Source organism: Dromaius novaehollandiae, chromosome 6 (assembly GCF_036370855.1).
Source record: "Dromaius novaehollandiae isolate bDroNov1 chromosome 6, bDroNov1.hap1, whole genome shotgun sequence".
Lineage (NCBI taxonomy): Eukaryota > Metazoa > Chordata > Aves > Casuariiformes > Dromaiidae > Dromaius > Dromaius novaehollandiae.
Genome location: NC_088103.1, coordinates 32,163,048 through 32,188,504, shown reverse-complemented (window position 1 = coordinate 32,188,504; position 25,457 = coordinate 32,163,048). Strand labels below are relative to the sequence as shown.

The following is a 25,457-nucleotide window of genomic DNA, read 5'->3' as shown; positions in this document are numbered from 1 at the left end:
GTGTGGCACTTTTTATATCCTTGCAAACCCTGCTTGGCACCAGCTGGTGACCCAGCAGGGGCTGGGACCTCCTGGCAAGGGCTGGCACCTGCCCTCCATGGAAGAGCTTTTTCCTCCTCAAACTCTTACGAAAACATGATTTAAAGCCAAGACGGTCATCTCTTTTTTGTGCTACGTGCTGGGAAGCTGCCCTACAGGCTTGCAAGGCCTGTCCTTCACCAGAGGAGCTCCAGGGCAGCCAGTGCCTGCCTGGCCCTGGTACCACACAAGGGCCCCTGCCCTGGCATGGCCACCAGCTTGCCCTGACTGTGTCTTGGTGGCAGGGCACTGTTCTTCAATCTCTCCTGCCTCTGGCACATGTCTGCTTTCCATCTTCTGGAGCTGTGGCCAAGGCAGAAAAGCAACAGGGACTCAAGAAGCGCAGAGGTGCCCTAGAGCCACTAGAAGGCACAGCAGGAACAAGAGGAGAGAGCAGTGCAAATCCCGAGAGACAGCATGACAGCTTGGCAGGGGCTGCCTTGCCATCTGATGTGTCCCAATCATCGCTGGGACACGCATGTCCCAGCATACTGGCTCACCCCTTAGCCTCCACCTGAAGGACTCCCATGGACCTCACATGCCTTTGTGAGCAGCCAGGTGTGACAGGAGGACACAACAGCAGGAGCTGCCCTTTCTCAGTGCAAGCAACCCCCGGTGCCATGTGAAGCACCTTCTTCTCTTTGTCTCTCCTGCTACTGCCATCTGGGCTCGGAGCTCCCGCAAGCAGATGTCTGCAAGCCCTGTGGCCCAGGGAGCGCTCCGCACAGCCTGACGGATCCTGCCCCATTAGTGCAGGACGCTGGAATGTGCTGGATGGACTGGGATCCCTCAAAGATGTTAAATACGCCAGCTCTGGGCTGCCTCCCACTCACAGCCTGCAAGAGTCGACATCCCTGCCTGAAGCCCCAGAGGTGTTGGCATCCTGCCTATAATTATCTAAGCCCGCCACCTTCCTCAGTCAGAGAGGAAGCAATAAAACAGGGAAGTGGACAAGCCCAGCTGCTCTAATCAGCCCCGGCAGGATGCACATACTCAAAGCCAAGCTGGAGGCTATTAGCACCCAGCGCTGTGCTTTTGCTCAGCCACACTGGCATTCCCCAGTTTCTACCCGGGCCCTGTGGCGCTGCCAAGGCTCCCATGCCACGCGGACCAGCTCCTGCTCTGCAGGTGTGATGGAACCGCACACCCTCGCGGAGGTCACCTACTTCCTGCCGGTGACTGGACAAAGTCCAGGGAGTCCTCATGCCACTTCCCACCCGGCCATGCCCACCCCAAAGACCATGGCTGGCATGGCAAACACTTTCCCTGCTGCCCTACCGTGGGTACGTTATGGTCCCTCCTTGGCAAGAAGGCCTTGAGCCCTCTACCGCGTCTGCCCTCGGGCAGACCGCGTCCTGTCCCCTTGCCAGAAGGCAGCTCAGTGGCGCCAGTGTGACCAGCGCTGCTGCTTTTTGCTCAGTTACCTCCCTCTGGCAGGACTGAGGCCAGACAGAGCCTCTCTCTTGCCCCTGCGCCAATCCCGCCGGCCGCCCCGCAACGCCTTCCAGTGCTGGGAGCATGCGTGGATGATTCCCAGCTTGCGCTAGAGGACTCGGCAAGCAGATGCTTTCCCCCGGTTTTGCTGTGCAGACCCTCACATCCCCTTTCCTTGGGCCTCTTTGGGTTGTTTACTCATCCTACAGTTTCTCCCTGCAGGAACTGCAACAGTAAGACATCGTGGTGACTGGTGTGGTATGAAAACGTAGACAAGGCAGACAGGCAGATGTGTCCTCCAGTCCCTAAAGATTTCCCTGCTTATAGGTGCTCCTTATTTTTTGTGGGACTGACAACTGGGCAGGCTGGGCTGCAGCCCTGACCCCGTATCAGTTGAAGCACGAGGACCCTGTGAAGCTCCCCTATGCAGTCATTACAAGCTCCAGCCTCGTCTCCCCGACCAGCAGGGACGGGAACGCTTTCCGAGCACTGTGCTAGCCAGGCGGTGCTGTAGGCTCCGAGACAGCAAGCGAACAACAGCTGGGTTTTATAACACAGTCAAAACACAATCATTAGGGGAAAAAAAAAAACAGTTGTTCAGAATGATTGTGATTTTGTGCTAGCAAAAATCACCCTGGAATTGCAATGGTCACAACTTTGCAAGTAACATTTTAGGCACTGGTGGAGAGCAGGGCAGGCAGAAGGCCACTGAAAACCTCCCGTGGTTGCCTTCCTCTCCTGCTCAGCTGGAGCCCAGCGACCAGAGCTGCTCCCCTTCCCGCCAGCCCTCCGTGGTGTTGCACACCTGGGGCCAGCAGTGGTGCTGCCAGGGCTTTACTCCTGTCCTTGAGAGCATTTGGGAAGGAAGCTGGAAGCTTGGCCATTCCCAGTAGTAGATCTGCCTTCCAAGCTCTCCCATCACAGCTGTGCTCCCATGCCTGCAGCATGGTCCATGCCACCTTTGCATCCCCTGGTCCTGCTTGTGCCAGCTCCCCTGCAAGCATGTCCAAGCCCCCGGCAAAGCCTGCCTGGTGGCCAGCCCCCTTGGCGAGTTGGGTGAACCCCTCTAACCCCTCGCAGACCCTTCGCACTCACGCACTTTCTGGATTTTCCTGATCTGGTCAGAGAGCGTGTCTAACAGGCGCGTTTTCAGGAAGTCCGTCACTTTGGCCACTCGGCCATCAATGTAGTAACTGCAATGAAAATAAGAAGGCAAGAATCAGACAACTGGGAGTAGCTCTGCCCCAAACCACGTCTTCATGTCCCACTGCTGTCCCAGGCCGCCTCCTCCTCCTGCCTTGCATGGGTCTCCTCGTGCCTTCCCCAGCCCTGGCCCTCTGGCCGTGGCTGTGTCTGGCAGATCCTTTCTGTCCGTGAGGGCAATGCAGAGTCAGATGGACTAAACCTAAGCACTGAGCACCCACACTGCAGAAACCCTGGGAAGCTTTGCCCTTGCTTCATTACTGTTGCTGGAAAAGCAATGCTAGGAGCAGAACGCAAAAGGCCAGGGGTGAAACGCCACCCGCCAAGGCTTTGCTGGCCATCCCGTACCCTCAGCTCACACAGACACCACAGAAGGGACCCTCTGACACAATGTGTGCAACAGCAGGGCCTGGGCTTAATGATGAGGCAAGTCTTGGCTACTGGAGGCAGACAGCAGCTCCCCGGGGCAGAGGGGACAGTGGATGCTAAATGCAGCAGCTGTGCAGTGTGAGCCTAGGAGCCAGCAGGCTCCCCTTGCAGGGGCCGTGCTCTGTCCTCCAGCTCCCCCAAAGAGCAGCTACCCCCCCACAGAGAGCCAACAGCAGCCAGGGCTGCCGAGTGACCCCGGCACAGGACGCCCTCCGCTCCTATGGGCACGCACACCGTGCACCCTGGAAGGGGCTGCCTGGCTGCTGCCGGCACAGCCGGCAACACACTGCCAAGAAGCTCTTGACTTATTGGGCTTGCGATGGCTGTACTTGTCACCTGCCTTAGGGGCACCCTGTTTCGAAAATGTGGAGAAGCCATTCACTCCTGGGAGCCGGTATCATTGCTACTGGAATGACTGCTTTTACGAATGGCAAAACAGAGGATACACACCTAATGGCTTAAACGACGGGCCCATTAGCCAAAGGAGGCAGGCCACAGACACCAAGGAGTAGGAGGATCCCCAGCAGCGACACAGCCTCTGAGACACTGAAAATCATCTGTCCTTGACCAGGCAGTGCAGGATGCACCTGAGAAAGGATGGGGGGGGGGGGGGGGGCTGAGGCTGCTCCTGGAGATCATCAGAGCTGCACCGCATCCCTGGCCATGGGGATAACTGCATTGCAGCCCATTGAGGAGGAAGCCCTGCTCCCAGACAACTTGCCCCTTCCTCATTCCTGCTCCCTGCAAAACATCCACAACCAAATCCCCGCATCGGGAAGCGCCCACGTCCTATACCTGCGTTGCCCGTTGCCAGTGCAGGGGAAGCTCTGCTCACACAGAAATTATTTCTGCCATGGAAATGCCACAGACCGTTTCCCACACAGAGGGCTGACTCCTGCTCTCCATATGCTTGCTTATATAAAACACAGCTATAGTGCTGCCAATCATAATTTGAATCATCTGTCTCTAAGTGTGGGAGGAAGGCTTTGAAATGTCTGAATACTGTCTCCTGACTCGAGGACATTAGGTGAAGTTGTCTGTCCCAGAGTCCAAATATCCTATGTTTGGAGGTAATCCAGAATGGCTCCTCCTGAAGAAGTGTCTGGGACCAGCATCTCTGACGCCACGCTGGGAAGACCAGAATCCCTTGCAGATCTCCCAGAGCGTCCTTCCAGCCGTACAGTGACATCAAGGCTTCTGCTGAAGCACGCGCTGACATAACCCAGGAACATCCATCTGGCCAATAGTTAAGTTTTGCAACAGAAACTTTCTGACCCTCTTCTCTCCAAATCTCCAGCGTGTATCAGCCGCTCGACACAGCAAGCCCTGGAGTGTGCCGGAGCCATCCTGGTGCTGGGTTGCTGTAGGTGACACGGGAATGACAGCAGCTCCGGAAGAGCTGCCAGGCTGGGCTGCTTCCTCCGATCCCTCTCTGGAGCCACGTCCTGCCTGTTCGGCAGCAGCAGAGGAGGCTGGGCTGGTTACCCTGAGTTAACCAGAGCTACACAGCCCCTTCTCCCTCTTTAGTGCAGCCATAGGTGCTGGTACGCACAGAGGCAGGAGGCCTCAGGAAGGAGGCAACAAAACACAATCCCTATAGAATATATACTGGCCCCTTGTGCCCTTTTGAGCGTGCTGGGGCGCAGCAGGGAAATCTCTCTGCTGCTCTCAGAACCAGAGGGTTTCTGCAAGCTGCCCTACCATCTTTGGCACCGATGCTGGAAAAATAGCCAAGAAAAGAGACTTCCTCACTGCTAATAACATGGAATTTGATACAGAGGAGTCCAGCAAGGCTTTTTCAGCACTACATGGGCTTGAGGGGGAAACAGATGCTGCTGCAGACAGGTATATATGTCTGGAGGACAGGGAACACCAGGTGCCCCAGCTGTGCAGGGGGAAGGGGGCAGACACCCCAGCAAGGTGCCAAAAGCCTGCCATGAGTCCCAGGAGAGCTGGTGGGGTCTGTGGCACCCTGGGCCTCTGAGCAGGAAAGGATTTCTAGTTCCTGGGGTGGGTGTATGGAAAACAGATCCTCTTCTCTGTGCCCTCCAAACAGTTCTGGGGTTTTGCAGGGGGGCGAGAGGCACCATGTACAGAGGTGGGAAAAGCAGCACAGGCCCTCAGAAATCCCTTGGTATCCTGGGGTCTGAAAAAAGATGGGTTCACCTTTCCAGAGGCATGGCTCATTTACAGGGCTGAATTCTTTCTAACGTGCATCCTGCCTGGGCCCAGTGAGCACTGGAAAGCCCATTGCTGTATCATGCTCGCTCTCAGAGACAGGTCTAACACAGACAAAAGACAGAAGGAACATTTCCTTGTTAAAGGCAGAAAGGCTGTTAGTGAACCGAAAGCAAGCCCAGAGCCCATGGCAGCAAGCCCAAAGCCTGGGGAAGAGAAAAGAGCAGCTGTAGTGGCTGTCATGGCGTATTTGCTTGGGTGCATGAATGCACGTGAGGGCAGGAGCATCCCCAAAGGATGCTGCACGCTAAATCAGGCGCAGCGGGAGCACACAGCACACGTGCAACATTCACAAATGCTCAAAGAGTACTTTTGCTTCTCACTGCTCCAGTGCACAAATCAGGTAACAGGGTAAATGTGCGTGGAGCCGCTCAGGGCTACAGTGAAAGGTGAGCGATGCCAGGGCTAACTGGCCCAGAACAGAAATGAGTTACAGGCTCAGCTTGCAAATGCCCCAGAACAGAAGTAACTCCTCTGCAAATCCCCTCCGAGGTACAGAGTTCCAGCTGTGGAAACACAGGATCATGCCTATCAGATCTCTGTTTCACTCCAACATTTTGTAAGAAGAGAAAGTATGAAAGAGAGACTGTCCAGCGTGTCCTCGTTGGCTGTAAGATGCTAAGGGCAGAGACTATCTCCAAGGAGGACTTGGGAAGTGTTCAGAATATCATCAGTTCTTATATAATATTGAATCACTGGCTGCTGAGATGACAACAGATCAGTAAGCAGCAGGCAGCGATGGGGTTTGCAGAGATTACTTTTTAAGACAAAATTACAAAGCAATGGACTCTGGGGATGGCAGATGTTTGGATTTCAGTACAGCACGTAAGAACTGAACAGAAAAGATCTTTTGGACTGGTGTAGACTAAAAGCCCCATCACTTGGGCTGAAAACTGGCTGAAGGGCCATAAAAAGAAGGTTGTATAAACGAGAAAAGTGAAGTTAGAGATATGTCAGTCGACATATCATTCCTCCAACACCACAGGCTTTCTGCAGGGTTCACCTGGTCTGTGCAAGCCAGTATGATCACAGAGGCCAGAATAAACCCTTCAGACACCAAACACAAGCTGAGGCCTCCTCATCGGCTCTTCCAAGTGCAAGGTGTGCTCTGACTTGCAGCCACACTGCAAACAGAGGGGAACATCGCTATTTTAACCTGTAACAGCCCTCAAAGAAGACAACTCTACCTAACCGCTCTTCTCACCGTGCTTGTGTCTCACAGATTAAGAGGAACCAGTGTGGGAAGGTGCTCACTATGCTGAGCCAGTTAAGACCCTTCAGAGAACAAAAGTGCCTGGGGACAATGTCATGATCACTGTTATTTGACACCTTCATTAACAACCCAGAGAAACAGGGAATGGCAGGGATGAAAGGCAAAAACAAACATTGTGCTTTAATATCAGGAAATCTCATTGCTGATAGTGTGTCTCCCACAGGGAGTGAAGAGGGGAACCCCTCAGCTTTGGGTCTTTAAGCAGAGCATGAAGAAAATTACAAGATTTCTGTAAGACCAGCAGGGATCTCTCACAGGTCTGCGTAGGAAGTTCCTAGACATCGATGGGTACTTTCAAAACCCCCCCCAGTTTTGAAAGAGAGAGAAAATGGCATCAGCTGTACAAGGCCAGCAAGGAAGAAAAGGCACCGAGGTTTTTACTGATTTAGCGCCAGGCTATTCAGGAACTAATAAGTTATTTCCAGCTCTAGATTTTGTAATCAAAATTCAGGCATTTCCTGTTGAAAACTTCAACCATCAGGAAATATAGAAGTCTATGCAGGACTCACACAACTGACAGGTCTTTAAAGCAGGAGAAGAGATCGTTAGGCGCAGATTATTCCCAGGAGCAAAGGCTGCAGCTTTTCTGATATTTACAATGACTCAGTGCGCTTGACATAAAAAAAGGCTTCTAGCAGTCACAACTCTCCAACCTCTGAAAAAGCCAGCAGCAGCTGCAGAGAGCTCCCGCGATGACAAGCACCTCCCCGAGCAGCAGTGCAGCACGCAGGGCCCAAAGGGCAGCTGCTTCCTCCTCTCCCGATGCCCACGAGGTCTCAGTGCCAAAGGAGACAAATGGCCAAACTCTGCCCAGCACAGGCCAGCGTCACTGGGCAGCAGCTCTGCAGAGGGGTAGGGGAGTCCCTCCCTCACCGGCTCCCTTGCTTGACTGCACAAGCAGCGGGAGGCCACGGCCATGCTCAAGCAATGACAAGTGTGCGGTGACCTGCTAGCAGGAGTTGGAGTGCTATCTGGGGCCAGTCATGTCTACGATGAATGTCATATCAGACAGAAAGGAATTATTTTTAGCACAGGGCATTTAGCTCAGGGACAAGCTATCCTGCTTCAACATGGGCTGACAGACCTTCCAGGGGGCTTTGAACATAATGTAGCAGCAGAGCTGGCCCTGAAGCCTAGGAGAGATCAACATGCCCATCAAAGCCACAGACTGTGCAGTTTCTCTTGATATGGGAGGTGCTGGATATGGGCAATTGCATGCAGATCTGACTGAGTGTCCCCCAGTTTGATGCCACTATCTCTGTAGATAGACTGTGTAGATATGTAAGAAGAGCCAACCAAGGGAATGGGGGATCTAGCAAAAGTCTAGATGAGACACACATCTCAGAGCAATGGCCATGTACAGCCACTTCAGGTGTCCTGGAGAACAGCATACTACAAAAAGTTGTCAGGCCAGGTCTCCTCCTCCCACTTGCAGAGCAAGGGATACCCCACTTCTAAAAAACCTGATTGGAATATGCACTAGGAAACCCATGACAGGATCAGTGCATTTTGCAAAGAGAGGTATCACTGTGTCACTTCGTAGATGGACAAGCCGGAGCACAGAGCAGGGAGAGGGCTCATCCAAGGCTCAGCAGAGATTTGTGCCAGTGCTAGGAAATGCAGCAGCCCAAGTCCCAGTCTCCATCCCTAGCTCGGTCTGTACCACAAGACTCGAGGCACAAAGGCAAGAGCTGGAATTGGTACATCCAAAAAGCTGCTGCAGAGGATCTGCTTACATAGGGCTGAGCATAGCTCCCAGCCAGAAATGCCCTTGTCCTTGGGCAGGCTCCAAAGCCAAGGTGCACACAGCAACTTAGTGGCACTTAAAGATGGGCAGTGCCAGGCTTCCAGGCCCCTGGGCTAATCTGGGCCTGGCTTCATGTCCCTGTCCTGTCACCTCTAGGTCTTGTGCTGCTTTTCTAATGCTTTTCTGGAAAGATCCACAATTTGCTACGTGTGACCATGAGCATCGTACCATACTTAATGAAGGCAGTGCACTGGCTCCTGAGCAGCTGGTTTCATTTACTTCCCCTTTCATTTTAAAGAGGAACCTTTGCCCCTATTATCTGACCTCTTCTTCTGTTGCAGTTAATTACATTAAAGCCAGCTTCCCAAAGCTCAGGAATTTCCGGATCTACTTTGTTGCCTGCTGCTACAGGGAGAGTCTGCTTGGAATTAGGGCAGCCGCCTGCCGGGGACGCGGTGCGAGGCAGGTCCCCTCCGTCAGTGTGACACCCGGCGGCTGCTGCAGCTGTGAAACTGAGACACCTCTGCCTTCAGAGCTGGCCCCGGTCCCTGAGCATCTTCCCAAAGAGAGAGGACAACCTGCGCCTGCACCACCGGACACAGGGCACCCCTGCTCCTCCCCGGAGGAGAGAGTCAGGATGCTCCCTGCTGCCCTGGGAGAGATCCGTGGGCATGACGGAGAGACACTGCCTGCCTCTGGTCCTCAGGGCACGGGGAAGAGGCTGTAGCACGCAGGAAGGGCTGCCCTGAATTGGACAGATACAAGAATGTTTAGCATTTCCCATTGACTTTTTAAATTTCTGTTCATGAAACAAACTCCTAAACAACCTGTTCTTGTCAGGGAGCTACTCTGTGCTTTTGCACGCAGGCTACAACCAATAAATGCACTAATAAATATGAATGGCCAAGAGCTAGTCTCTGCCCCTAATGGCACAACTCACACCCATGCTTCACTCTCCCCCAAAACAGGGTGCCTCTGCAAACCTGCCTGCAAGAACTGTCTCTGGCCCCTGCTATCCCCCCAGCTGTGTGCAGGCATCACCTAGGACCATGCTGGTGGCCAGGGCCACCACCCTGCCAGCGCCTGTACTCATCGTCAGACAGTGCAGGAGATGGCCAACAGTGTGCAAAGCCACGGCCTGCCATGGTTTATCTACTACTGGAAATTGGCTACTGATTTTTTCATGAAACCCCATCATCCAGGCACAACCTTAGAAGGCACCACGCTCTGAGCACAGCATCTCCGTGCCTTTGGTATGCACATCAGCATGAGCGTGCACACTGGCCAGCTCTCTCCAGCACTTTTGGGAAACCTGCCCCTTACTCAAGAGAGGGGCACAGAGAGCCATTGCCTTGTGAGCGTCTTCACCTGGACCTTTGGCATGTTTGGGCTAGGAGAGGCGTCATCCAAACCAAACCCAGCAAAAGCACTTTGAGCAGCATCCCACGTGTGCCCAAGCAGCATTGCACAAGGATTTTCCCATTAAACTCGACAAACTCAGAGTTCTGCGAACCCTTCGGAGGGATAACGAGCAATACAAACTAAGAGCATGCACAGGAATGGGACCAAGGCATGGCGGATGGTTTAAGTAGGCAATAGACCTTCAGCCTGTGCAAGGATACCACGCTTGGGAGCAAAGCTGGAGAAGATATGGCTATGGGAAGATTTCTGAGCAGTGGAAACCTGCATTGAAAGACTGAGGAGGTCCACAATAAACTGAGCACTTATTCAAAACCAAACATAACAAACAAACTAAATGATGAGGGAAATGCCAAAACTTTCCGAGCCACTGTCAGTCCTACCTGCCACACCCTCTTTTAGTGGAAATTCCCTGAACTTTTCTAAGCGATTCACACATCCTTATCCAGCAACACATTACTTCTGAAGAGGGAGGCACACATGCTGAGTTACATATGTAAGTGAAACCATACTAGGAAAGGCTGGCAAGCCTGCCTATTTACACCCCATGTCACTTTTCCATCAGATATATTTCAGACAAGAGGGAACGGTCGTGCGTTTTCACACAGAGAATAGGGATCCCTGCAAAGTATTCCCTTCTCAATTCTCTTCCTGGATCAAGCACAACCTTTTCAAAGGAATAACAGATTTGACAAATTTATAACCAATATCCCAGGAGAACGTTAAGGGTTTGGAACAGAAACGTTCATACTTGAAGTTAGACAGCAGTTTAGTTTCCTGCTAATAATTTTCTTCTTGGATACAAAGGAACTTGTTTTGTTTTGTTTTGCTGTTTGGAGCAGAGGGATGAGACACTGTTTTGACTTTTATTGACAAACAGTACAGAAGCCCAGATTGGAGCGGTGACCATAGCCAGTCCTCACAAATGCATGGGGGTACAACCCTCCAGCACTGGAGACCTGGGCTGGGGGAGAAGTGGCTTGGACATTTCAGTGGAAACAATTCAACAAGCAACTCCTCAGTTCGGCTGTCCCTCGCAGGGAGCTGCACGCGGCCTTTCGACTTGCAGCACCGCTTCGACACAGCCGCTCTGTACCGGAGCACTTTCCATTGATCCCATAAAAAAAGGTTTCAAAGCAGCCATGCAGCGCAGTTTCCCTGCGCATTAAGATGAAATTCTGTGTATGAAGTCTGGAAGTTTGTTCCTTCAACTCATCCAAGGGCTTGGCCCAGTGATCAAGCCCTGTTTCAGAAAGCAAATTCCTGGACTAAGTAAATGTGATCAGCACATCGTGTGATCATGAAAAGCAAACTCCCAGCTGAGACATAGATCATCGTTGCACAGCATGAGCCTGTAAGTAACACAAATCCTGCTCCAAACGCTCTGCTACCCCACTGCCCCTTCTGCACCAGGCTGCTGCTGCCTGGCAGGGAAGCCCTAAGAGCCGACTGTGCAGACAAGCAGCACTGCGGCACGGCAAGGCAAGCTGCACTCCCTGAGGAACGAGACTTGATCAATACCAGTCGTGTCTGGTGCTGCAAACCACTCTGAGATGCAGACAGTTGCTTTTGCAGGAGTCTCCAAGGTTAACACGCCAACACAGAGACCTTGGGTGCGCTTGTAAGAAAACCTCATATCTTAAAAGCTACTAAGCTCTTTCATTTGCAGGTCTCCAGCTGGGCTTTATGAGAGGCAGTATGGTCTGGAGTCCCTGTATCCAGAACTTGCACCATGGGCAGTATTTCACAGTGCTGGGGAGAGGACTGTCAGCACTGCTGGGTGGAGGCGATGAGGGTGCCTGGCTGTGTGGATGGAGCGGAACAGAGGCCTGAATACACCATCCCGTTTAGCTTTAGGAAAGCAACCTGAGCACCCCAGGAAGGGTCCCTGCAAAGTACCAGCTTAGTACGCATGAGCCAGCCTGGGACCCGAGACCCCTGCTTCTGTGCCCAAGGTTGGCACATGGCTTGGGTGGTCTACTCCAGCATCAGAGCAAATGCACCCATTTGTTCTGCTAACCAGGATCCTCACTGTGGATTTTGCTCCAGTGAATGCGTGCCTCTGAAATGTGACCTCTCTGTGGCAGGAGAGAGCCCTGCCTGCCCCAAAAGTCCTTTCTGTCAATTTTGGCAGCCACTACTGTACCTGCACACTGCCTCACCTTCATGCTGGCGTTCGCACACCCACTGCAGATAGCCCCAGCATGGTGGGGAAACTGAGCTCTGGCCACAGTGTATAAATTGGGGCAGTTGGGAAAAATGGGAGGAGAAAGTACAGTTGAGGATTTTCACCAAAACAAGAAATCCTTTCCCTTCACCTTATTCTTGTCACACTCGTGCTCCAGCGCAGAGCTTGCTGTGCCTCTTCTGAATCACAGCACACCTTGTATTTCAGGGCAGATGGTGAGAGCAATGGTGCCCTTCGGCTTGGATGGGCTCAGATATCGCTGGGAAGATGGGACTACGAAAGGCCAGCCCCAGCGTTTATCAGGATGCATGGACCATTCCCAAGCTTCCCTGTTAACACGTAGGAACCAAGGGGAAAATCAAGTACAAGCATCTCTCCGACAGCCCCAACCTGGCCTGGATCTTGGATGTCTACTCCCCGTTTCTGTCCACATCTGCTCCTGGGGCTCCATCTGCTGCGCAGGATGGTGACTTCTCTATGGATGTACTAGACTCTTGCAAACCATGGTGGGGACAGGGGCAGTTATGCATTTACCAGTGGACTAAGCCTCTGTTTCTCTGGACTAAATCAACAGCTTCAGGCCAATGGTCACAGGGAGACCACAATCAGGGGTGAAAGGAGAACCACAGACACAGCAGGACTTTCAGGTTGCCCCACAGATCTGTCACACATGACTTTCTGCTTCCCTGTCCTCACCACCCTCACTGACACTGAGGGCTGCCTGCCCTCCCAGCTGGATGGGAGATTTCAGTAGTTCAGAGCAAGGCTCTCGGTTCCAGCAATTTGACAGACCAGGCATGCATGCAGTGATATTTTTAGCCCTTGTCTCAGTTGCAGTGGGCAAGGTTAGCACATCCCCTCCTGGTGTATTTGTTAAAGAGTCTCTAGAGGGAGGAGCAGAGCCTCTTTTACCTATTTAAATGCAGCACAAGGACAGAGGAGGCGGCTTGCAGAAGTCCCCCCTTTCACACCCAGACAGTGCATTAGCTCCACTCAAAACATTGTCTTATCGCTGCATAGCCATTCGTGTTGGAAAGTAGAAGGAAGGGTGAATACCTACTGTTGCCAGGTAACAGCATCCACCGTGCTGCCAGCCACTTTCATGAACCTATGGGAAACAGAGGAAGAAACCATATAAGCCCAGTGTTGTCACAGGTGTCCGTAAGCACAAGGGAAGGCCTAAAGCAACCGATGCCTGTCATAAGCTGCAGGATAGCAAAGACAGTCACCATACTCATGATATTGTCAGAGCCTTTCTAACTAAAGTTTCTTATCCTTAAATGAAAAGAATAAATTGTAATTAATACAAGTGCTCATAGCAAGCACAGCTGAAAATAAGGGAGAGAAATCCAACTCCCAGCAGAGGCTCTGAGCAGGTGGGGACAGTTCTCTGAGCACAACATTTCAGGGACAAGATCTTGGGGTAGGTACTTTCTATGAAAGCAACAGCTCAACTCTTAATAGCAATTAGATAAAAAAAACTTAAATGCCCATTTGAAAAGGAGATGCAATGTGTATTTAAGTTGTAGAACTCTTTCTTGCCTGGACTCAAAAAGAGATAGCTCAGGAAGCCTCTGAGTGTTAGGGACTGGGAGAAGGCTGGACAAACGTTGCGGCACGCTTGCCTTGTTCTGGTGCTCTTTCCTGGGCATCAGCTGTTAGGAGAGCGATAGGATTCTGACTGGGGTGGACTTTTGGTCTGACCTGTTCTTAGGAATAACCACAGCACTTCCATACACAGAGTTGGTGAGTTGTGTATATGTGTTAGTCTCCTGACAGCTTATGACCAAACTGTCTGAAAGAAAATACACCTCCTCCAGAGATCCCCTTTTTGAGTTAGATTTGAGGGTACACAAGTGTATCTGCTTCCACCACTGATACCAAAAGCAAAGCAATTCTTAATCTTGGGGACCATGCACAGCCATCACAACTGCAACCTCTGGCACAGGTTTGCTGCCATCCAAGACGGTCCCTCCATGGCTCCCTGGCCCAGCAATCCAAACCACACACTGGAAAACTCAGGCTTACACAAGGAAGCACAAAGAGTTGCTATATCCTTACAGACACTTAGGAGCACAGATACAAAACACATAGATACACATTAACTGCACTGGCACACCTTTTCTGTTTGGTAGCGTAACATGCACAGCATAGCTGACGTTGCATTTTAGACATTATAAAGTATGCGTGTGACAGGAGTCACTGGTTTGATCAAGTGAACATGACGAAAAAGAAATCGATGCTGTACTGTCTCTGGCTACCCTTCAATGCACGGAGACCCTGAGGGGGCAACACTAATCACACAGTTGTCATGACTCCACCGAGCGCTGCATCGGGGCGCAAGGACAAGAGTGGCACTGATGGGAATGTGCTGCCCTGAAGGAGAAGAGCTGCAGCTCCTGTGACCTCGAACCCCCCTCCCCTCCCCCAGTAGGCAGGTGACCAAGTGCCTAAGAACAGAGTTTGCTTTAAATCAGGAATATGGTCTCCCTCGAGGATGAGAGGAGAGGGACAGACACTCCAGAGGAGAGGGTGCCTTGGCCCATCTCTCTGCCATGGCCTGCAGCATCCTCTGCCTGCAGCACTGATGCTGCTGTGGGAAGAGGAGGGAAGGTTTGTACAGAGAGGCGATACCTTTTCTCAGACCAGCTGGTGTGGTAGGGAAGAGCCACACACTTTCAGGCCCACAAGCCTCTAATCAGGTCTGAAACAAGAGCAGCAAACTTCAAGCTATATATAGCTTGGAAACAATCATTATGACTTCAAATTAATGATGATGGTCAATTACAGAGTGGGACAAAAGGGCAGTTAGACCCTGTGAAGCATAAGAGGACACTGGCAAAGGCACAGGTAATAAATCCCTGAGGACAGAGAGGGAAGAGATGCAATTAGAAATGGAAAAACAATAATATGCTGTAAAAAGCAGTAGCCTTGATGAATCTCCATGATTCCGATGCTCAGCAGTGCTATGAATTTCAGTTCCCAGGCTCGTCTTTCAAAAATGCTTTATGTCTCTCTTGAGAGTTGGGACTGGGAGGCCAGCGACAGAGGGGTGGTTTTGTGAAAGGTCCTTCTCCAGCTGCACGCTGTGAGGATAACAGCCTGGTCAGCCTTGCTGGAGGCAGTATGGGAGTGGGGACTGGCACCAGTGGGACACCTGTGGCTCTCCAGCACGTGCCGCCAGTGCCTGGACTGCCAGGTCAAGCCTTTGACCTTACCCGTGGTGCTACCACAGCTGTGTCCCACAGACCTGCGGTGGGCTTGAGTGCTTCATCTTGGGGTTTCCCTGTACGTCTCTCTGTGCCACAGCTCTCAGAGGGAGAGTGGCAAATTCTACATGACTCTCACAGATCATTGAGCTCAAAGGTAAACGATGGATTTGTAAATATTGCTATGGAGAGCATATCTGGTGAGGCTGCTCTTCTACAAAACTAAATATACAGAAACATCCCAAATGGATCAAAAAACCCAACTCCCAGGTTGAAAATACTAAGTGCAGGGGCTACTGGCTAACATGTAGCACACAAAGTGTAAGAGACTGAACTAATGAACTCTTGAATTAAACTGAAATTCTGAATACAGTCTACGTATTGCAACTAGGCTTGAAGATTACCCCAGACTGCTTTTTAATCTCAAATGCTTTATATTCTGCCTACAAAATAAGCATCTTGGACTTTTTTTAATCACCTCTTTAAGCTCCAGCTTGGCACTCCCCACCCACAGTCCAAAACTGTGAGAATACTGATCTAAGGAAGAAGTTTTCAGGCTTTCCTAGCTATTTCCACAGTGCCTACAGCACTGCTGAAAACACACTCAACTATACAAGTCTTCGAACAAGGACTGAAGAGCAAAGCAAATCCTTAGCATAACCTCCAGCACCCTGGATCAACAGCAGCAGTACACCTATCTGTCCCATATCCTATGCCTCTACGAAGTCAACTGCCCCGTTGTTAAAAGGCTCTTGTGAAAATGTTGTTCAAGAACACAGGCACCACTTAGGCAGCATTAAGCAGGCTGAGAGCAGTAAAGGAAAGGCCCTGGCTTGCTTCATTTTCTTCTGTTGTCCCTGTAAGACTGAAATAAATGAGTTAGGTCTGGTCATTTTCAAATTTTACTATTAAAAAAATCATATCTAGCTCAAATTTTCATTTCTGTGTTTGTTTTTTTTTTCTTTTGCCTTAACTGAAATTTTTACAAAATAAAGTTCAAAAGTTCCTAGCAGAACTTCAGGTTCAGCCTGGAATGATGGAGTTGTGTCTGGAACATCCCAAAAACCAAGGGCAATGGTCTCTACCCTCCAAAGGGAATCTAGATCAGTTCAATATCCAGCAAGTGGTACTGCAAGAATAAGAGATGAAAGCTCAGGGCAGGTGGAGACTACAGTGACGCACAGGTATTTGAATATCCTTAGCTCAGGAATACAGATGTTTTTAATCCCTTTATTTATGTAGCACCTGCACTGCTTGAACCACAGATTTTAAGGCCAGTGAAGATCAATATGATCCTGCTGTCTGACCAGTGCTGGCACATTTTTATCTGGGATTTCCTGGACTGCATGATGTACTTGCATGCAGTGCAGCACAGGCAGAGCAAACCAGACGCTTCCGGGAAGAATCAGATCCCCTGCACATGTGCTGCACAGATGGTCCATGCTGGTGCAGTAAATCTGCCATTTTCCTATGCATTGGCCTTACTCTGTGAGCACCAATCAATTATGCAGTGCATCTGCAGTAAATCCCACACCCTACGAGCAGTGGGACAAACTCGGCTTGCGCTGTGCAGGCGTTGTGTGCAAATAGTGTAGCAATGCCCTGCAGTTCAGATGCATGGCTCCCATTCAGTATCCCTGGCTGGACTTCCATATATCTGAAATCTGGGCAAATTCAAAAGTCCTCAAATTCTGATGGGGTAGGATTTCCAAGTGGAAAATCAAAACATGTCATAGTTTGCGTGAAGGAGCAGGAGCCCTGAGCAGTGACTTTGTGGTACTGAAGATCAGGCAAAGACCCTGAGCTGAGATCTATCCACCTCCTCACCTTGCTGCTGCCTGTGTGTCAGCACCCTATTGCTAACATTATTGCTTGTGGGGTCATGTCCTGAACTAGAACTGAGGCCTGACTTTGCTTTTAAATAAACAGTGAGAAAAATGCATTTTCAAGTTGGATCAATCATCCAAAGCAGAACAGAGCCCAGCCCAAAAAATGGTAACACTGGTGTGATGGACGGGACAGCACCCCACAGATCAGGAGCCAGCTATGGAAGAGAGGGACAGGAGGGCTGGAAAAACACAAGATGGTACTGGCACCAAAAACTCTATGTGGTGAAACCATGCCTCAAGTTTGACCTCTCCCAGGCCTACCACAGGGTCTCCGCTAGTCACATCCCTCAAGACTATAACTTCCATTTGAGTGTAGGCACGTCTCTGAAATAGATCTCTTGTCCTGATTCAATGCTTGCCAGTCATGGAGCATCTACTGTAACCTTAAGAAAATTGCTCCCATGGTTAATTAGCCTCCAAGTATGTTATTTCTCATCTGAATGTGTCTGTCTTCAGCTTCCAGCCACTGGAACTTCCTAGGCTCATTCCTGATAACATTAAAGAGCCATCTGCATTTGGAAATCTCTTTCCCATGAAGGTAATTGCAGATTGTCATCCTTTAAGTAAAATAAAAAAAAGTGATCCTGTAACAAAGAATGCAGCTGCACAAGGGAGACAAATCACCACCATGCAGGCTCCCAGATGGTTTAGCATTGTCTAACTTCTGGGTGCCGGACTTCACAAACATGGGTTATTTCATTTGTTACTCCCTGATGTCCTACAAAAGCAAGCTGCACCCCCAAGCCCACAAGGCAGGAACAACGCTGAGCTGCCCATGGCACAGGGGTGGGGTCTTTGGAGCCAGATGGCTGACCTCCGCCCTTCCAGCCAACAGTGATGGGTGGAAATAACGTTGCCTTGTGTCTGAAATGGCTGGTGAGAGGAACTGAGGCAAAGGCTGTGCCAGGGCTTCACTGCCAGTAGTTGTTGTCTCTGCAAGGCTGGGGCCAGTGTCAGGTACTGGAGGAGAGCATGCTCCTGTTTGCACTGGCTGTTTTGCCGTGCTGCCTTTCTAGTATAATAAATGGGGTCAGCACTTGTAAGCACTCTGTCTCTGGGACCAGCTGGCAGAGCACGGCTCCCATCCATACAGCTGTGTCCTCTTCTCCATCCTAAGGCCTGCCTCACTGTGGGAGTCTAGCCCAAATTTCCACCCAATAAATTGAACAAACCGAGACCAGAAAGTGGATGTGTTGACTATGATGGGGAAAAGCTCTTAAGTATAAGGTTTCCAGAAGTGCAATCAAATATCTGCAGCAGCATTCAAAGACAGGTACTAGACCCTACTCATCCTGGCTAATGCAAAGTCTTTGACCTGCAATGCTGGATTTCAGACAAGGAATTCACTCCGGGGGAGCAGAGCCCAGTGGAGTCTTTCTAGAAATCTGCCACCATACTATATTCTCTTTCAGCTCAAATTCCTTACTTCAATCAACACGAATTACATTAGGGCTGCAGAAACCTTCTAGCAAAGCAGGCTTTATGCCTTGGACTGCACCACAACCCTAGCTTATTTTATACTACATGAACCTAGATCACATGTGCTGTGAAGCACATGTGTGATGCCACATAAAAATCAAAACTTCTCATCTTTAAAAGCAAGCACTCAGGAATCCAGTAGCTCACCAGTTTTCTCTACATGTGATCTCCCTGCAAAGACTAATGATTTTGTGCAATCAAATTGCTGCATAAATGTTGAATGATATTTCATTTCAGCAGACTTCTGAACCCACCTGGACTATAGTACACCATCTTGCAGTGCTGGAAATGACTACAATAATGCTGCTTATGAAAAATAACCTGCTGCAAATACCTTCTGGCCTAGGTTTCCTAATGAAGGGTGCTTTTGAGTCAATAGAGTTTGCAATGCAAATCAGTATTCACGACACATACTGAAATATTAGGTCCTCAAGGGATTATTAAAAAATTATATAGACACGGACCAAGAAGGTGATCCAGAGTTAGGCACTGATGTACTTGGGGAAATGAAGGAAGGTGGAAACCCTAGAAAAACAATTCATGGTATCTAAGATAGAAGTGTACCTTTCTCCATTGATTGTAAATGTAGGGTAGATGCCTCTCTAAGGTAGCCTCAAGCAAGGTAACAGGAAATTTTAAGCTTTCAAGTGTCTCTGAATGGCTAGCACAGTGATACCCTCACCACTCATCCAAACAGAGCAGCAGGTAGATGAGGCTGCTCTACCTCTCATTGGCCCCTTTGCAGAAACGTGTTTTCTGCTGTTGTTGTGTTGGGACTGATGTCCCAAACTAATTGGTCTGGAAAAGCAGAAGCCATCCTGTTCTCTTTTCTGAACATCAGCACGAGTGTTGTTCTGATTGGAAACTGGCTGGGCATCCCGAGGTAATGCAAGCCCAGCCCCCCTGCGTGGAGCAAGTCTGCTATCTTGCCTCCAACAAGACAGGGAGACACAGTGCTTTCCCGGCTATCCACCCAGCTTTAGTGATCTGCATGCTAGAGACTCTGGAGGTTGCATTTGGACCATGATGTTGGATTACTATCGATTTTTCCCATCATCAGTTTATGCAGTCCGTTTCTGAACACACGCCTCTGGCCTCCACAATATACTATGACAATGATTTTACAATGTAATCATATGCCATGTGAAAAAGCTTTCTTCAGCTTGCTTGTATAATTCATTGATTCACTGAATAATTCATTAATCCAGACTACTTTCTGCACTGTGGGAGACCCACCATTCACAAACTCGTGGGCCTCGATAATACTCCCTCTCAGCTGCCTCTTCACTAAGATGAAAAGACATAGACTATTTAGTCTTTTCTCATGTAGAAAACATCACATACCTCTTATACATCCTCGGCTCCTCCTTCTGTAACTTTCCTAGTTCTATTATACCTCTTCTGAGATGAAATGACTGGGGTTGTAGATAGTAATCAGGATGAAGGTACACCGTGAACTTATACACTGGTATAATCTCAATGGCGTGTTCTTTCACCTGTTTCGTTCTTCCTATACAGGTGACAGTGATTCTGGCCTTCTGGTCATCCAGACCAAGTTTCTCTAATGGCAATTATGTTAACCCTTTCCTCCTGAAAGACTGATAACTAGATCCTCTGTTTATTCCTCAGATCCTTGAGCCTGCTATATAAGCAACTACCAAATACCTTACCACACCTTTCGCTTCTCATTCCAATATGTCTATGAATGTATTCATTCATAGGTTCAGTGCTACCTTAGTTTGAGTTTACGCTGCAATGACCTTCTCCCTTCGTATTAGTTTAATTTAATGTTACTTGCCTTTCTTGCCTAAGTTCTTTTCACCCAAAGTCTTTTCCTCTGATGTATTTCACCTACTCCGAACTCTTCTAAGAGTCTCCGTTTCTCTTTGCTACTTGAATTTAAACAGACAAGCTCTATCCACACACTGCCTTTGACTGCTGCTCCAGAAGAGGTCATAGATAAACAGCAATGCCTGGCCTGACTGATTTGTGCTGACCTGCTCAGACAGCCTCAGTCCTCTTTGCCTCCCAGTCATGGAAGCTGCCACCCAGCTTGCCCTCATGACAGCACAGACACAAGGCATGGACAGTCATCATAAAAATATTACAAGACACTCTCCCACTCTCCCTCTCATGCCACCTTGATTTTGCTTCGGCCTCTGGCTGTGCTGCAACCCAAGCGTGCAGTTTGCTTTGTTTCATGAGCAATCAGCTAACACCTCCCCCGGCCACATACCTGGGCTTCGGTTTCTTACAAAATACAGAGATCATCAGCCCAAGCAACAAGATGCCTAGAGTTGCTGTGTAGATGCATGGAGCAGGGCCTAGGGCAGATTTTAACCTGTCCCCACCCGGGCTGCCCACAGGTAATCTAGATATCATCTCTGGGCTCCCTCCTGACTGCATCCTTCACCTGCCATGTCCACCCTAGGCAGGAAGGGCTTCATCACAACTTACAAATGTGTTTCCTCACCTTTATCAGCTTCTTTCCGAGCACCATGGAATTACACCATCATCAAAAGGATCAAGAAGGGACTCAGATGAGTAATTGGCTCTCCACAGACACCACACACCAAGAGTAGGAGACACTAAAATCATGAAGTCTTAATAAGTGAGCTCTGATTTTCCCAAGACTGAACCCAGCTTCCCTGCAAGGAAGGGATCAGCCCCACAGCCCAGGTCTCTGCTGCATCTCCAGACCTCCATCCTCATGCTGAGCATGCCTGCTAGGGCCTCCTTGCCAGGCTGCCTCTCTCTCCATACCACACGTCCTGCTCATGTGTCCTGTAACCCTCTGTAGCTCAGCCACAGGCTGTCTCCACAGGAGAAGCATTATGATGGGCAACCTCCCTCCCTGAGGGCAATGGAAGATCCTCTCATAGGGGATGCAGTGATCGCAGACGCCAGCCTCAGGCTATGGAGCAGGATGGGTTTAAGACGCTACGGATCCATCATCTGCCATTCCAGGTGCCAGTCTCCTTTGGTTTGCCTGGGCTAACATTAAGATGGAGCAGGCTGGATCCTCACCCCAGCCTGGCCATGGCTGCAGTGCACAAAGTCAGAAGGTGAATGAAGGCATGAAGCACCCAGCATAGATGTTAGTCATACCCAGCCCTACCGCAAAGAGGGGATGAGAGAATCTTGTGTCTTGTCAGATGGGGACTCCTGTGTCTGAGCATCCTTGTCTGCTGCTCCCACCCAGCCAGAGGTGCTGTGACTCTGTGACCAGAGGGTGGGCATGCAGTGGTGAGAGCAGCAGCAGGAAAGAGCCAAGGGGGATGGAAAGAGAGAAGTCAGAGGCAGAAAACCAGGGGAGCAGCAGGTTTGGTGGCAGGCACTGAATGCCAATATCTCATTGAAACTCTGGCCATGGTGCTTCATGACCATCTGATGGACTCAGGATGGTGACAAGGGGAAATCAAAGCCAAGACAACAGAGGGCAATCATAGCATGAAGGTGGGTGCAGGAGAAGCCCTCTGAGGGCTTCCAGTGGAGCATAGGCTTCATAAGGGCTTGAAGGGATGTCACAGACTGGACGTACCCATTTACTGCTTGTTTTGTGCTCATTATTATGTGCTTCTGGTGCTTCACTGAAGCCAGGATTGCTGGTAGAGTAAATCTCTGGAAATGACCATGGGGAGTGAATGAGCAGATGGGATGCTGTGGCATCCAGGTATGTGCTGTGAGCCCACAGCTCCCCCCCTCCAGCACCCAGGCCTGGCCCTGTCTCAGTTGGCTGAGAAGTAGAACATGAGGAGATGGGGGAAAGGCTCTGGTCCCTGACAAGAAGACCCCTTCATAGCTCTGATTTGTGACTTCAACAAGGCCCAGGACCCAAAGTGCCTGTGGCGCATCAACAACTGCCACCCTAGTGCAGACACAAGTGCCTGCCAGCCCTTATCCTCCTGGCACTGCAGCTCCAGCAGAAGTAACACCTTGACACTTGTTAGTGTCTGATGGCAAAAACTAGACCACACCAGCCAAGGAACAAAAGATGATGAGAGTCCCTAACCAAATCTTCTCGGACATGTCAGCCCAAGTTTTGTACCAAATGTTGTGAGCTTTCACATGTGTTAGCATCTCTCCTTCCTAATAGCTTTCCCTCATGTTTCTTCTCTTATAGCACCATCTCTGTGATTCAGTAATGCATTAACATTCATGGCTGATTCTTGATCTGCTGTTAAAATCTATGTTAATTCCTTAGGATCCCACATTTTTTTCCCCAAGCAAATAATTCTGCACAGTTCTGGGATTCTTGTACCCGCAGACACAGTAGGTAGCTAACATGGTCTGCTCTCCAACAGCTCAGGCTGCATGAATGGTCTAATTAACACCTCATCAAACTCGACTGTTAGTTGTGTCTGGAGAAATTCCCTCTTGCACCTGTGCATTCACGAGACACTGTTTCTAGCCTCCCGCACAGCAGGCCACAGCCATTGGAGCAATGGTACATCTCTGCAGGCCCTGTCCACACATCAACGGTAGCTGTTCTGGTCTGGTCTCCAGGACTAACTAGTGACACAACTTTGATATGATCTATGGCTGCTCTGAGCCATTTTGCTGTGCAGGGCAATACAAGGGCTTGGGAGCAATAACTGTGCAGCTAAGGGTGTGCAAAGCCCCTGACATGGTGTTTCAGGCAGGGCTGTCTGCAGGTGGAGAAGGCCAAGCTGTGCCATGGTGGGCAGAGGGCTGTGAGTGATCACAGAACATGCTACAAGTGAGAGAGCCTTTACTGCTGATCTCATCCTCCAACTTCAGGATACCGGAGGAAGGTGTGACCATCCTGCCCTCAAAGTATCCTACCTCTACCACAAGGGCGTTACCAGAAAGTGCTTTGACTTCACCCAGGAAAACTCCTGATCAGTAGTGAGCTTGCTTGGGAGACTGGGGAGCAGGAAAAGGTCATTTTAAAGCTTTTCGACATTTTCAGTTCCTTGGTGCGGGGACTGGATAGGACCCAGTTCAGCCTCTGACACAACTTGAGTCTCATGCCTGCCTCAATTTGTATCTAGCTGTCTACAGACCTCCCTCCCCTATGTCAACCTCAGCCTAAGTCAGAGTCTGCATGCATGGAAGGCACAGACATGCCAAAGCCAGGAGGTGGCAGGAGGCTGTTGTGTACATTTGTTTTTGCACTACACTCCACAGCCTTCATCCTACTGCAAGCTCTACACAGACTACTCATAGCACACTAGCAACACAGATAGCAGGCTTGCTGTTAAGAGCGCTTTCCTGAATTCTTTCTACCCTCTCCTGTCTGCTGACTTTGTGGGGCTCATCTAGGATCTCAAGAGGCATGTCCTGGCTGTGAAAGCCCCAGGCACTTCTAAGTGTCATCCCACTGACCAGTTTGGCGATGCTGCTGGAAGAAGGCAGACAGCTCTCAGTAGCACTAGCTGAGAATACTGAAGAGACCTCAGGGAGCTGCTGGGAATAAAGCTCATGCTGTAAAGTAGCTTAGGCACTATTATTTCTTTGTCCTTTCCTGACTCTGTTTGCAAATACTGTAAATGAATGTTTAACCCTTTGTCTTGATTTAATCGGACTTATTCCTCATCTTTACACCTTGCCTGGTAATAACATCATCTTTACGGGGGAAGAAAAACAGCACATTTCTCACAGGAACCTGTGGCCTGTTAGGTCATGGGAGCATGTGCCACTCGCCATGAGCTAGGAACTCCAGGGTCTGGAATGCAGGTGTGCCTGGTGACACGAGGTGCCTCCAAAGGAGGGAGAAATTGCCTGTAGCACATGTGGGACAGCATCACCGTGGCAGGCAATGATGGCTGTTGGGAAACAGCACAGAGGTGAGAGAACAAGTAGGCTCATTACAGTTCTCTCAAAACCACCTTCAAACTGGCATGGGAATCTGCAGAGCTCCACTACCCTGTCTGCATGGCTGTTCAAAGCCATAGTTCTGATCTACTGTCTCTTTCATTCAAAATGGTATTTCTGTCATCCTTTCTGTCAGACTGTATACACCAGTCTCACTTCAGGGGTCATTTGTCAATTGAAGTGCATCTTTGGAAACATGGAGCAACTGGACCACCCATGGCCGTGACGATTCAGCTCTTCCATCCCCTTCTCTGGGACCAGACTTTGACACGTGAAGGGCAAATGCAGAGAAGTAGGACTTCCCTTTTTCTGGGAGCTTCTTGGCTCTCATCCCTGTGGTTTTCCTTACTCAGCCTGCTCCTCTGGCGCTAATAGATTTCCTGCTGATCAAGGCTATGACAATGCTTTGTAACTCAACATAAGCCGCATTCACTGCACCTTACCAAAAGCACAAGCTGCAGCTAGCGATGTGCTCTTCACAAGGACTGCGCATGACATTGGTGACCCAGATGACAGCCTTGGTGTCAGCATAGAGCTTGTTCCCCCACACCTTTTGTCAGTGTGAGGGATCCTGGCGTCGCAGCTGGTTAAACCCACTTTATGGTCTCTTTGTGCTGTTGCAACAGAGCTGAGAATCTGGCCCTTGCTCTCTCCCTGCCTCCCCAGGGACGGCATCAGTGTGCTGTTTATTGTTTCTGCCAGATCATTCGTGCAGATGTTAATGAATGCTAGACCCAGCTTTGCTCCCAGCAGAGTCCCTTCCACACCTCCCCCTGCCCAGCCCTGTGCACTGGAGTTTCTGTTTACAGTCCTGCAGGGAATTTCCCCTCTGTTGGACAGTATTTGAGCCCGCACACTCCGAATTCCTGTTGCCAGCAGGCTCCCACACTTCACTTGTTCCCATAGCTGTCCTGTGTCACCTCCAGGTGTCCCACTCCATCACTGTCACGATCCCTTCTCCAGGATCTTCTCTCCGGCCTCTCCAAACTCTAGACCTACCAATTCTCCTACCCATTACTTTAAGCATACAAAA

The 25,457-nt window shown here is 50.1% G+C and overlaps 1 protein-coding gene across 3 annotated transcripts in view; it reads right to left on the bottom strand.

The window, feature by feature from the left end:
• The window catches only part of HPSE2 (heparanase 2 (inactive)), a 126,621-nt gene that overhangs the window by 19,259 nt on the left and 81,905 nt on the right, over nucleotides 1-25,457 (bottom strand). For 2 of the 3 annotated variants that reach the window (XM_026102920.2, XM_026102919.2), the window contains 2 exons: nucleotides 13,070-13,117; nucleotides 2,612-2,705 (listed from right to left, as the gene is read on the bottom strand). In XM_026102920.2, coding sequence (XP_025958705.1) covers nucleotides 2,612-2,705; nucleotides 13,070-13,117 — 142 coding nt within the window. The remainder of the gene's footprint in view (nucleotides 1-2,611; nucleotides 2,706-13,069; nucleotides 13,118-25,457) is intronic. The other variant, XM_064514088.1, reaches the window with a different exon arrangement.